At 37.0% G+C, this 14528-nt stretch overlaps 1 protein-coding gene across 4 annotated transcripts; it reads right to left on the reverse strand.

The window, feature by feature from the left end:
• Positions 1–4031: 4031 nt before the first annotated feature.
• Positions 4032–13054, reverse strand: CNPY3 (canopy FGF signaling regulator 3). Of its 4 annotated transcripts, XR_011557519.1 has the most exons (7): positions 12719–12925; positions 10468–10591; positions 10075–10171; positions 9821–9943; positions 8590–8707; positions 5232–5869; positions 4952–5093 (listed from the first exon to the last, which is right to left on the reverse strand). XR_011557519.1 is itself a non-coding variant. In XM_070734613.1 (6 exons), exons 1-6 carry the CDS (start codon positions 12834–12836, stop codon positions 4933–4935), a joined length of 741 nt encoding a protein of 246 aa, XP_070590714.1. In that variant the 5' UTR covers positions 12837–12925; the 3' UTR covers positions 4032–4932. The 4 variants fall into 4 exon arrangements, 3 of the variants coding, with proteins under 3 accessions (XP_070590714.1, XP_070590712.1, XP_070590713.1); XM_070734613.1 differs by lacking the exon at positions 5232–5869 and having other exon boundaries at positions 4032–5093; XM_070734611.1 differs by having other exon boundaries at positions 4952–5869; positions 12901–13054.
• Positions 13055–14528: the final 1474 nt, after the last annotated feature.

Below are 14528 nucleotides of genomic sequence, written 5' to 3' on the forward strand. Positions count from 1 at the left end.
CTGGTCTGGATTCTTGCCAAGGCAGGCACATAGCTACCCACTCTGTGATGTCTTTGTCCAGTTGTGGCCACCACAGGGAGCTCCTGGCTAGTAATTTCATGCACCTTGGGGCAGAGTGCTAGGGGAACCCTGCAAGGCTTAAGTCTTATTGGGATCACATTGGGGTCTAGGTTAAATGATATGGGCTTGCCCTTATATTTACCTAGCCCTCCGATGAGGACAGTCTGGAAATCTGAGCCGAGCTTGTCTAACTTGTCTTGCTGGATCTGTTTAAGCCCTGTTATTGCAATGGTTTTGGCCATTCTACTCCTAAGATGGTTGGTCTTGGGCCATCAATGACTGCTAGTAGGAGGGTACCACTGATTTATTTTAAGGCAATAGGGACTTTTGCTCTTCCCAGCACACGAATAGGATTTCCCTGGGAATCGTTTAAACAGATGTGCTGAGGTTTGAGGTTTTGCCTGGTCATCTCAGGTAATAATGTCTTTAGCGTTCCCCAGGACATGGTTGTGAATGCTGATCCTGTGTCCCACTACATGTTACAAGGTTGTCCTTTGATCAATGCTGTTATGTGGAATTTTTCTCCCTGATCAGCATCCAAGTGACCTACGGTGTGATAAAGTTCCCGGGGGTTTTGGAATTGGAAGTTGTCCCTTCGTTTGCCCTGTTGTCCTCCTGGGTGGGTCTGGTTGCTCTCCCTGGTCCCATGGATAATTGGGATGTGAAGGGGGTTGGCTGATAGGGGGAGAGTTGAATGGCTCTGCAGGCATCTGCAATGTGACATCACTTCTGGTAAGGGTAGCAAATTGCGTCCCTGAATTTGCAGGCAGCCCTAGTGTGGTTCCCTAGGCAGCCTGAACAGTGATTTTATAGAAGGGCATGAAGACCTGACTTTTCCATTTTGATGCTGGGGTGTTAATGGATGCTATCACTTGCATGTGGGACATGGTGGTACAGTAACTCAATAATGGCAGAGCTTCTAATGTCCTTGAAAGGTTCTTAGAAATTCAGGGAGATCTTCAGAGATGTATTTGCTTTGCAAGTCTATGTTGCACTATATACCTCACTATGTTGAACTTTATAACTCAAATACCCAGGGTTGACCATAGGAAATGTTTTATGACATTTTGTATTATGTCATATGTTTTTAAATAAAATTCGCCAAATTTCAGTTACTTAGGAGTTATGGTCCTGGATATTGAACATATGAGATACCTCCAACAAAAGGTTGTACACTATGATGCAGTGTTTCACACAATTAAAGTTACAAACAGAATAATTCTTGTAATACTATAGACTTAAGTGCATAATAAAGACTAACATTGGACATGCTTGCCACCTAGATTTTAGTCAGTACCTTTGTCAGTTTGAGAAAGATAATAGGGTAAGGAAAAGGCAGTGTAGTTCTGTTTGGGGTGATTTCTTGACTGACAATTCAACCCCTAAAATTTCTACTTCAAAACATTTTCATGTGACACTAAATAAATAAGATCATGCACCTGAGACAATGTTCAACCAGTCATTTGAAATGAAATTCCCATGACATTGACCATTAACAAAATGCAAGTCTTCATTTGGTTAATAAATCTCTTGAACGCCTAATGCTCCCTTTTTATTTACAAATTAAACCTAGAGACCTATCACATTAAGAAATTACAGCCACGATGCCATGCTTTCTATCCACCTCTCTTCAGACTATGACATTCAGATTGCAAAAATCCAAACAGATACAGTATTAGATAAAAGCAAGTAATTAACATTTCTGTATATCTTTGATGCCAATAGCGGCTATTTCAATTTTGAAGTCTAGGTATGGCAGCTTTAGTTTGGATGGTAGATTGCTTACTACATTACTTTGTGAAACAAATTGGATAAAGTTTCAGTTTCCATGTTTGTATTATACCGATTTTTTTGAATCCTGAAATAAGCGCTTGGCTTTATTGCCATGCACTCAAAAGCCTGATTGGGCTTTTTATCAGTAGATGTCTTATTTTGGGGAAAACAGGGTAAAAATGCAACAAACTGAAACAGTTTGTTTATAATGGAGACACATTTTTCTCTATAATGCAGGTGGTAAACAAAACAACATGTAATATTGACATCCTAAAATGCTATTAATATGAATAGAATTTTTACTGTTTCCTACAGTATTTTAAGCTTTCTAAATAAGTTCATAACTTATTATGTTACACAAGTAAAGTATTATTGCATTGAAATAATACAGTATAACAAGATCTATAAGGTACAAAAGGGGAAAAACAATGTGGTTGAAATTATTTTGATATAGTAATGTTAACTGATCAAATTTGGTCCTTTCTCTGACTTTAGACTTCAATTGTCATTAATGTATTCCCAGCTGAAGGAAACAATTGGCTTCCACTTTCATAGAACTGATGTTGTATGTACAAGTTTCTGAATCCTCAAAGACACAGACAGAAGCTTTGTCCAGGTGACATAATCAATTATCACAAGTTTTCATATTTAGATTTCAGAATGCATTTAAAAAATGCTCTTTCAAATGTGTAGCACAGAAGTTTTAAAACTCTGTCAAAATCCTACTGTAATTGAAAGTGTTCACTAATCCACTGAGTACATTTAATATAATTTTCACTCTGCTACACAGAAAGAAAAAGTTTTTTTAAAGTCTTCTGTCATCAAGCAAGACTGTTTAGCAAATCCATCAAAGGGAGCCTGTAAAATTATACAGCAGCAAACAAGTTCGTATAAACATTGCCAAGAGAGGTGTAGTATTTCGAAAGCACATGAAAGATGGATCAAAGTGTGCAGCAAATGCCAACAGAGGAGCTACGTTGCAAAGTGCAAAGCCAGCTGTGACACTCTACATATGTTTATATGTTTACTTTCATTGAAGTGCAATAGCAAACACTTCCCATTGAACATGCAAGTAATTTGCATTGCCCATGGGAATAGCACAGGAATCTGACTTTGTCACAAGATATTTTTTCTTGTCATTGCTTAGTCAATGCCTACAGATGATTAACTTTTTTCTAGGTATTTTTCAAAAGTAAACACTAGCTTCAAATTGTGACTTTTCCATCATAAATCAATGTGCAACCACAACGTTGTCTTTTGGGCATCTAATCTATAATTAGATATTTCTATCAAGTCACTTGGAAATTATTAGTATTAAGTTGGCATTAATGCATCAGTGTACTTTAAAAAAAATCTTATTATAAAGAACTTAGCTTAATGAGAGTTGGGAAATGTATGAAATACATTTCCAGACACTCCAAGTTAAGTTCCCTTATGTTTACTACCGATGAAGAAAACACCATCATACCAAACATCAATGGAAAAACCAAACATAGGATTTCATACCAAAAAATGAAGTATGGTACTAAATCCACTAAAGATAACAAGTGATCATAGAAAGTAAAATTTACCTCAAATTGACAAAATGAAACATGGAAATAAAAAGATATGTAGTATTTCATTTTGTTCAGTACAGTAACAGTATTATCCAACTCTAGATTATATTTTGATGGTTTTTTCAGACCAAAAGTTTTGGTTTAAAAATTATTTTGAGAGAGAGAAAAATAATGAAAATGTAACCCATCACATTGCGAAAAGCAATTTTCTTCTGCATTGAACTGTTGACTCCTGGCAATTTCCAGGACAAGCCCCTGCAAGTGTTTCGGCAATTTTCAGAAGTGGTTTTTCATTGTCTTCTGACTGAGAGAGAATGGCTGGTCTACAATCATGCCTAAATTGGAACTAGAATTCACCAGATTCTTAGCCCAATACATTATCCACTGTATCGAACTTATTCTTGTGAGAACACATACTTGTGTACAATCATTTTAAAATATAGCTAGTCTTCAATGATGACTGTAATTAGGGCTGAGAATTGATAGCTGACAAAATTAAGAGACCAGTTCTGGTTGTAGATATAAGTCAATCACATGCAGTTGATAAGCACATCGAAGGGCCTCTGTTTGCAAGTCCTCTTTGTCCTTGAACAGACTTGTCAGGAGCTTCGTTTTAGAAAACTGATGGTGCAAATATAAAAATTAAATTGAAAATTATTTTTATTTAATTCATATATAATACTATCTGGATCTACAGTTTCCAAGCTGAGCTCTGCAGCATCACAAGACACGATAGGATAGTTTGAATTTTCAAGGGAAATATAACAGTACTTAACATCAGTCACATACCACGAGTCAAGAGCATGGGGGGGCTTTGAAAAAAACTTACTGAAGCTCCAAGGATGCTGTGAAATGGGAAAGCAAACTGTAAGGAGTTTCTCTTGCCATTTTGCTCGCACTCTTCTGTTATATCTTATAGCAAGACACATTCCAGCTTTGTCCTACTTGAAGTAGGAGAAGAATATTAAAAAACGGTTTGAGTACAAAATGAAAAGGCCAGATAGCTACACCCAGTGTTAATTCCTGGCTTAAAGAAGTGTTTATCCATTTGATTACTCCACTCTGACATGGCACAATGCTTTTCAACTCATGGCAAAGGAATTTCATACTAAAATTTGCACACATTGGCTGGATTCACACATTGTGCTAAATCACATGTGTTTATAAATATTTATTAAACAAACAATAGTCACAACATTATTCTAAGTCATAAACAGTGATATACAAATCACTTTATGACTTAGTATAATGTGTGAACCAAGTTGAGACAACTGTTCCTCCTACAGGACACTACCTTTATTTTAATACTTTTCAGCAACTCGGCAAATATGTTTTGTCCAGTAAAAGATTAATAACAGAACGCATAAATGATTCATACATGAAACAAGCAGGTGACCTGTCTTAAAATGATTTTTAGTTGACCACTTTGCACCTGGAGGTCCTTGGTTATCTCATTCCTTTCAATCCCTTGAAGAAACAGTGAACACTGAACAGAGATAATAGATGCATTCTCTGGAACAGATATGGAGGGTGAATGCAGAAACTAAATGAAACACAAATTATGCAAAAAATATCCTTCTTTTTTATTAAAATGCATGACTTGTATGTCCAGAAATAAATTTTGGGTATTGGAAGCATCAACAAAGACATCTGTATAGGCTCCTCTTATTGAAATGGCTGCAGAATTGATTCCTCGTGTAAGAACTTTAAAAAAAAGGAAACAGAAGAAAAACTCAATGCCATTTATCCTGACAGAATAATGAATATTCTTCATTCTCACTTCCTCCCAAACTAAAACCGTGTTCTATTTAATAAGGAAGGACAACAATAAATTCATCTCACCCCCGAATAGAATGTACAAGTTAGAGACCTCTCAGATTACAATCAAATCCAGGAAAATGTTGTCCAGCAATCCAAAAGCAAAAGCGATGGGATAGGGAATTAATGAGGACAGCAAACTCAGCTTCCACATAGAATAGATAGTCCACAGCTCAACTGCATCTCCCACAGCACTTCTAATTTGACTGTCCACCGAAGAATACAAGTAACAAGCTGGCTTCTTGTAGCTTGCCTTTGCTGAGGTGTAGTTAACACTGAAGAATTCACTTTCAAGTGACCATGATCATTGCCCATTTCTTCACTTCCCCTTCACAACAATATGGATCTTCTTGCAACCCTTATGTCCCACAGCAATTCTCAGTGGTCCCACAAGACAAGTGTGGATAGAACGTGACACTGAAGTTTCTACAGTTCATCTGTGCTGTGTGAATGTGAAGCCACCAGATTCTGATCATCATCTTCCTTTGCAGTCTGATCAGGTGACTCTAATGTGCTCGGCTGCATGTTTTCTCTTTCTTGATCAGCCTTGGAGCGTTTTTTATTCTTGGAAGGCTTTTTTGCCTTGCCTTCCTTTTTCTTGGTTTTCTGCCTTGCATTTGCCAGGTCTCCTTTTTTCCCGGCCCAAGTTTCTCCCAGACAGCCTAGAAAAAGGACAAGAGCAGTTCCTAAGTTATCATCAAATTGCCACTTCCCTCTATCTCGACTTAAACATCGCTATTTTTCTTTCTCTCTCAACCTTCACAATTTCCAGTTTAAATTACTAGTTCCTGAAACCAGGAACTGCTGAGTTGACTCCAAGTTAATATTTCACAGAACTATTGTGAAGATGCGATATTTAGGAAAGGCAGAACCTGGAAATGCTGTCAATTCTGATAAATAGATCAGAGGTTTATTATTATTATTATTATTATTATTATTATTATTATTATTATTATTATTATTATTATTATTATTATTTATTAGATTTGTATGCCTCCCCTTTCCATAGACTTGGGGCAGCTCACAACAGTGATAAAAACAATACATGGTAACAAATCTAATAATTAAAATCTAAAATAACAGTTTTACATTAAAAAGTCTAAAAAGAAAAAAACCCAATATATAAAATACATACACACAGCCATATCATGCAGAAAACTACATAGGCAAAGGGGGATGTCTCAGTTCCCCCAAGCCTGACTACAGAGGTGGGTTTTAAGGAGTTTACAAAAGGCAAGGAGGGTGGGGGCAGTCCTAATATCTGGGGGGAGTTGGTTCCAGAGGGTCGGAGCCGCCACAGAGAAGGCTCTTCCCCTGGGTCCCGCCAGATGACATTGTTTAGTCAACAGGACCCGGAGAAGACCAACTCTGTGGGACCTAACCGGCCGCTGGGATTCGTGCGGCAGAAGGCAGTCTCGCAGATAACACTAAGCATAGCAAAACTTTGCATTGTCTACAACTGAAACTATTAACATTACGTCCTGATTAAGTCACCTTTTCCTTTTAATTAATGAAATCTACCTATGAATAAAATTGGCTTTCAATTCCATCCTTCTCAGACATAAATAATTTTTTTTAAAGTAAAGAATTGTTAATTATTATTAAGTTTTAAATTATTTACCTCTTTTTCCTTAGCAACAAAAATAGGAAGCTGCTCTTAGTGACAGTCTTGGTTTTAAGGGTAAAACCGTATTTTTCGGAGTATAAGATGCACCAGAGTATTAGATGCACCTTAATTTTAAGGGAGGAAAATAGGGGAGAAATCTGCCTATTCATCTGGCTGGCGTCCTTAGTCTGGTCAGCTTTAACACATTATTTTATCCCTTGCTTAGGGCTTAAAAAAAAGCTTATTCAGAGAGGGTAACAATGAAAGAGCCTGTAAGCTAGTAAGAGCTGGGAACATCATTAGGACCTCATTAGGGCTGGAAAGAAACTTATTCGGAGCAAGTAGAACAATGAAAAAAGCCTGCAAAGACTTAGGGATGGAAAAATATTCTTTGGAGAGACTAACAATAAAAAAGCCTGCAAGGTAAGAGCTGGGAAGATTGTTAGCACCTTGTTGGGGCTGGAAAAAAAGCTTCGGGGGGGGGGGGGAAGCTACATTCAGAGTATAAGACACACCCAAATTTTCAGCCTCTTTTAGGGAGGAAAAAGGTGTGTCTTATACTCCGAAAAATACAGTCATTCTTTTTAATATAGGTTTTCATAAAAGTCTGAGAAAGAAAATTCCTTAATTTATTCTATTTAATCTGATTCATAAACTCTAAAATTCTAGTGGCTAGCCAAATCTTAGAACCATTTTAATGTGCCAAAGAATTGAAATCGCACCCGAGATAAGTCATGGTTTGTTTTAATTATAAGGTATGGATTTTAAAAGTAGATTAATTCTTTAAAAAAAGAATTTAAAAAACCTAAAACTAAGAAGCTATACTTTCTCCCATGTGGCATGAGCAACTAGGAATCATGATGTTCTTCATATAGTGTAGTGGAACACGACTTTCGTTGCCAATGACAATTCGTTGTTTTTGACAATGACAATAAATTTATTATTATTATTATTATTGTTGTTGTTGTTGTTGTGAAGGGACAGACATCTACCTCTTCGACTATGTCAGTTCTTGTTTCCTAACTAGAACATTCCATTATGTTAAAGAGGTTTCCATAGTGAGCCTAGGATACTGATGGTGAACCTATGGCACGCGAGCTGTTGCCCAAGCTCAGTTGGAACATGTATGTGTGTGCCAGCCAGCTGTTTTTTGGTTCAGACAGAGGCTCTGGGACGTAATTTTTGGCTTCCAGAGAGCCTCCAGAGGGGAAGAGGGAGGACATATTTACCCTCACCGGCTCCAGGGAAGTCTTTGGAGCCTGGGGAGGGCAAAACATGAGCCTTTTGGGTTTACCAGAAGTTGGGAAACAGGCCGTTTCTGGCTTCCAGAGGGCCTTCGACAGGCGAGAGAAGCTGTTTTCGCCTTTCCCAGGCATTAAATTATGGGCATGGGCACTCGCACATGTGCAATAGCACCTGCCCATGCTCTTTCGGCACCTGAGGGAAAAAAAGTTCACCATCACTGGCCTAGGGAGACTTGGCTACCCAATTGTTTTATAGGCTGAACTTGCCATAGTTTTTGGGGAGAAAATATGTTGTTACCAATTTGGTTGCCTTTTCTGAGAGAGAGCTATCCATGGAATCCAATGGATTATTATTCCCACCTATTTTTATATGTCTTTCATCCTGCCCCAAATGCAGAACTTGACACTGCACAGAGAAACATGTTTCCCACCGGGGGGAGGGGGGGCAGGGGAGAGAGATGGGGCTGTGCTGCAGAAGCATCCCTAGATCCCAGCCACCCACATTAATTAATTCCATGAAAGAGAAACTCACTGGTGTCCTTTCCTTTCAACACATGATTTGCACACAGAAACTGGGAAATGTCTTCTTGTTGATGGTTTTTATACCAATCTTCAATCACATCTTCATATTCTTCCACCATTGTCTCACACTAGAAGACAAAGTGAGAGGGAAACAAAAATCATTCCGAAAAAGCTACAAACCCAAGGTTTCACACACCACACATTTTCACATCCTGTAGATAATTTCTTTTGTTCCAAAATAACTATTCAGGTGCCTCAGAATTCTTCCCCTGAAGAATAACAGAAACAGACCAAAAATAACAGAAGAGAAAGGATTAGAGAAGTAACATTTTCAGTATTTTTAGAATTGTAAATTTACATTTTTATCTTAAAAAGCCTTTTTTGTAAAGCTGAATCTAAAAATGAATGCTAATGTCAATAAAGATTTAAAGGGTTAGGATTTTGGAACCTAAGCACCTCAAAAAGTGTTTTCTGCAGTCCCTCTTTTCACGTAAATAATCTGTCAATACCCCCTGCTCCACTATTTGATATATACAGATGTCTACGTATGACAGGATCATTTTAGGCAGCACCTATGTTTTAGAATAATGCCTCAGAATTGCTCTCCTGGCCCCTAAAAATGTAGTCCAGGAAATAAATAGGTCAGCTATATTAAGGAAGCTTTTTGAGGCAAGATATTTTACAGTGACAGCTGATTCCCGTTTTTCACTGTTTTTGTTCTGTAAGATTACTTGACAGGAGAGCTTCTTCTGTTTGTGGCCTCCAGTCTTTAGAAATATAAGTGACATTTTTTCATAAATAGTGATTGGTAGAATTAAAGAGTAAAGACCTAGTAAACCACTGAAAGCTTCAGCAGTCTCCTTCCGAAGCTATTTCTGTAAATTCTTTGTAAATATTCAGATTAACACAAATTTTAGCTAATTAGATGCTTCATTATATATATTTTTAAGTAACTGACCATTTAGAAACTTCTTCTTTTTGGGGTCCCTCAGAGCCTCCCCGGATTACATCACATTGAAATAGCAATTATTGGTGATATTTTTTTTTTAGAAATGATTTAAGGTATATAAACACATTCAGCTGCCTCCATTCTTCTGTGATTTAAAGGCCCAGTCCTCCAAACTGGAAAAAAGGTAGGTCCCATACATCCCTGCAGCCCTGGAAGGCTAAAAATAGTATATCAGAATTTAAATAATAATAATAATAATAGTACAAAAATAAAAGTCCTTCAACCATCATACCTGTTTCTTAAGATCAGCAACTTCTGCCGAGGTTTCATTCCATAACTCATATGGAATGTCCATCACTACTTTTACTCCTTTGTGCACTAAGTTATGAAGAGTTTCAAATGTCTCAGATATACCCTAAAATAGAGTGAATAAAGAATATATTTTGAAAACATTAAGGCAGCCAAAGGAAAGTGAGGAACAAGCAATGCAAGTTGAGGCTTGTAAAAATTATGCAATAAATGCTAGAAGAATTCTAAGTTACAAACCTTTGCAAATCTGTTGCTTCCTGATCTTTCTTTGTGCAAATTGTATTCCAAAAGCCTCTTGCAGATGTTTTCTGTCACCTCGATCAATCGAATGTCCCTGAAGACAGAAAAGAATGCTGGGAAATTAATCAATATTTCTGGATGTCCATTATTTCAACTCTGAAAATGAAAATTCAGGTTGCTTCAATTATTGGAGGACAAGTGGCCAGTTTAATCATCCATTTGCTACCTCCAAATTTTTTGTCTGCAATGCTATGGCACTTTACTTCACAATTCAATGTTTTAGCATTTTGCTTGTACCTCAATCCATTCTCAGGATTCCTCTGTGAATCCTGAGGGAATAGCCAAGATAAAAAAAATTGTTGCATTTCTCAACAGCTTTGTTCCACTTACGATTTTGTGTACTTGAGTTTGGATCCCTTGCCATCCAGAAAGCCATATTTTGTGTCAATCACTTCCTTGGTCTTGCCAGTTTCATCAAAGGAAGTCTTCAGTTCCAAAGCAACATACTTGCAAACTAGAAACAATTAGTAATGATAATTGTGACTCCTGATCCACTATATTACAAACGTTGCTCAATTTCCCACCATTTTATAGCAATGAACATACTGGAAAGCAGACCAGTTTCCTCACTATTCCATTTGCAAAATTTAATGACTCGCTATGCATGGATATAATGAAAATTCATATACACATAGTACTACACTCTTTATACCACAGCCACACTTTTTGCAATTGGGCAACAACAGAAATTCTTTACATAATAAAACAAAGCATACATTCTCTGTTCCAATAAGCCCACACAACTAGCTTTGCTGAACTCATTTTCTCAGTCAAAATCCATTTTGCTTTCTTTACAGTACAATACTACCTATTTCAGAAACCTTAAAAACTCACAACTATGGGCTCATACTTTTTTCTGTTCCTCTTTTCTTTTTTACTCATATGGCCCATTTTAGTGACAACATTTTTTCACATCCTTTTTTCCATTCTATTAATACCATAATGATTTTTAAATAAAACCACCAACCATTCTCCTTTGAAAAAACAGCCATTTAATAGCTATCATTCACTATAGTAAGAAAGTCCTGTCAATAATTTATTTTATTTACTAACATTTATATCCCCGGCCTACTCTTAAACACTCCAAGCAGCTAATAGGCTGCAATATATATTTAAAAAACCCAAAATGATGAGGAGGTTACCCCATCATTCCCAGATTAAAATCATTTATTTTACATCTGCAAAATAACTTAGTAGCACTAATATCATTATATTAATGATTACATTACTTGCCTTATGGAGAGATGGGCAGCAAACAAGTCTAATAATAATACACTTAAAGTTTATAAATACTTTATCATATTAGGAGTTTCTAAACACAATTACTCCCTACTCCCTATTTTGTTGCCTGCCCCATCCCATAAATCTATTGTACTCTCTCACTCTCATGATTATAATTTTAAAAATACCTAGCAATTGGGAGACGGTATTGATCTAGTGCTGTTGGACATAAATATGTTACTTTATATCCAAACATTGTTTCACCTTCAGTGCATTGTAGCATTTTATTTTATTTTTTTAAATTAAAATTGAGTTTAAAACAAATCAACATACAAAATACAAATACAAAGTACAAAATATATATACAGGACCAACATAAAAAAAGAAAAAAAGAAGAGAAAAAAGTGTATACAGTATATGTGAATTATACCATTACGTATCGCTAGTATAAGTCTATTATGTTCTTAACTTTAATTTTCTTCCTTTATTTATTATTTTTCATCACCAATTGTGTCCTATATAATATTATTTATTCTATCAAATTTTTTTGTATGTTCCAACCATTCTCCCAAATTTGATAGAATTCTGTATCCTCTTTACTCTGAAATTGCACTGTCATTTTACACATCTCTGCACATTATGATATTTAATTATTTTCATACTGTTTGTAGAGATTATGTCTGTTTTTCAAAATTGTGCATAGAGAATTCTAGCCGCTGTTAATATGAAATATTGGAGTTGTCTGTCTATTTTTGTTCCAAATATTCCTAACAGAAAAGTTTCTGGATTAAGTTCTATGTCTGTTTGGTTACTTCCTCAATCCCTTTTTATATTGTTTTCCAATATTTCCTTATTTTTGAGCAAGTCCATCACATGTAATATTATAAGTACTGATTTCCTATTTACATTTCCAGCATATAGGACATATACAGTATTGGGAAATATTTTTGCCAGTCTTACCGGAGGTAAAAGAGCATTGTAGCATTTTAAAGAGTAGAACGTAATAAATACTATAATTTTTGACAAAAGACAAGATCGGTGCTCCATTCTGGGACTAAAAAAAAATCTACTGTTTTATGATTCATTTTTATAATCCTCCTAGCTCAGAGATAGGGAAAGTTGGCTCTTCTATGATTTGTGGACTTCAACTCCCAGAATTCCTGAGCCAATCATGCTAGCTCAGGAATTCTGGGAGTTGAAGTCCACATGTCATAGAAGAGCCAATTTTGTCTACCCTTATCCTAGTTGGACTTTACTAGACAAGAGTTTGCCTTGTCTAAGCTCCTGTTTAAATAACTGACGCTACAGATCCCACTCATTCCAGATCCCATCAGCTCCGTACGCCTGAATCCAAGCTCACCTTCGCATTTATTGGGCAGTTTAACCCAGTCGCTGTCATCAGCGACGGCTCCCCCCAGCCCAGCCGGAACCAGCAGCAGGACCAATAAAGCACCGAAACCCGGAACCCGCGAAGCCATCGAGGACCTCCCTTAAGATTGCCACGCCGCCACAGGCACAACAGGCGCACGAACTGATACTCACAATCCGCCCTCCGCTTCCGGGATCCTCCTCTTCTAAAGGTAACTATGACAACTGGCTGTATCAACCAATCGTGGCTATCGTCGTGGCACGCTCCAACGGAGGGCTCGGATTGCTTCGCTCGCCAGCCAATCGAAGACTCACACAGCACTCGCATTTGCGTGTTTTGCCCTCCTCCTCCTCCTTCTTACCCTTGAAGTGCTGCCTTCCTTGCTCTTTGATTGGCCGATCTGACTCCGTCCCTGTTTGTTACGCTCACGCCATTCGTTACGAAAGACGAATGATGAATGGAGGGGTGGGGAGGGAAGTGCTCTTTCCTGATTGGGTCCAGGGCATGTTGAATGAGATACAATTCTGTACAGTAACCAAGTTTGGTGCGCTTTTTTAATATTATTCAGGTTTCTTTTTTTCTTTCTTTCTTTCTTTCTTTCTTTCTTTCTTTCTTTCTTTCTTTCTTTCTTTCTTTCTTTCTTTCTTTCGGGATTGGGCGGCATCGAAGTAGAATTAATAAATAAATAATAAATATTTTTATATTCATTTATAGTTATAGTTATTTATTTATTATTAATATTCATTCATTCATTCATTCAATTTTATGCTGCCCAACTCCCTACCATAATCAGATCAACTATTTTATTCAAAATAGTAATATAAAAGATGTGGAATAAATGGGCCTTCCCTTGCTTTGTGCTTCTAACTAGATTTGGCCTGGAAAAAAAATTATAATGGAACTCAGTGAAAATTCTGGAAGTTGTAGTTGAACATATCTGACAGGCAATGTTTTTTATTTTTTTTATTTGTTTTGTCAAGTCCATATTGGGGGTATGTAAAGATATAATATTCATATAAATGATACTAGTAAAAATTTAAAAAGAAACATTAGGACCATATGGTAGGCATGCTGGTGCACTTATGCACACCCTTTATTGACCTCTTAGGAATCGGGAGAGGTCAACAGTAGATAGTCTAAGGGTAAAGTCTTGGGGATTACGAGATGATTCTACAGAGTCTGGTAGTGAGTTCCATGCATCAACTACTCGGTTGAAATAGGCTCCAGACATTTTGCTGCTGAGGCTGAGCACAAATTGGCACCTCTTACTCTTAAGTCAAAACAAATACTATTCAAATACTACTGTATTTGAAATTGTTATTTCAAAACTGTACAAATCCAAGAGCAGAACGAGATTAGTTTTCTGGTATTCACTGGCAGCTGCTCGGTTCTGCTTTAGGAGTCTTCTGCAAATGGGCACCCTTCAAATATATAGCACCAATAATTCCCACAATTGCTTCTCTCTGCTGGATAGAGGAATAGGGAAGATGAATGATGAAGGGCACCTGTAAGACATCCAGGATGGGAAAGCTCATTTACAAAAATGAAGTGGGTCAATAGTACATTTCACTAAACAATGGTGATTTTTTCCTTAGGTAAATTTGTAAATGATCATAATTTTGATTATGTGGCATCAAATTGTTATCAGCTCTTAGTGACCACATGGAAGTGATCACACCATCTCCATGATTATGGTAGCCTGGTCCTTTAGTTCTTCCCTCCTAGCCTTTCGTAAGCTCCTTAAAATCCACCTCTGTCGTCAGGCATGGGGGAATTGATACTTTCTCTCCCCCTAGGTTTA

The sequence above is a fragment of the Erythrolamprus reginae genome, chromosome 1, assembly GCF_031021105.1.
Source record: "Erythrolamprus reginae isolate rEryReg1 chromosome 1, rEryReg1.hap1, whole genome shotgun sequence".
In the NCBI taxonomy this organism is placed as follows: Eukaryota; Metazoa; Chordata; class Lepidosauria; order Squamata; family Dipsadidae; genus Erythrolamprus; species Erythrolamprus reginae.

Coding starts and splice junctions, on each gene's coding strand:
- CNPY3 (XM_070734611.1), bottom strand. CDS start 13,054: ATGCGAGTGCTGTGTGAGTCTTCGATTGGCTGGCGAGCGAAGCAATCC. Junction 10,172..10,467: donor AAACTCAAGTACACAAAATC/GTAAGTGGAACA, acceptor TTCTGTCTTCAG/GGACATTCGATTGATCGAGG. Junction 9,944..10,074: donor GAAGCAACAGATTTGCAAAG/GTTTGTAACTTA, acceptor ACTCTATTTTAG/GGTATATCTGAGACATTTGA.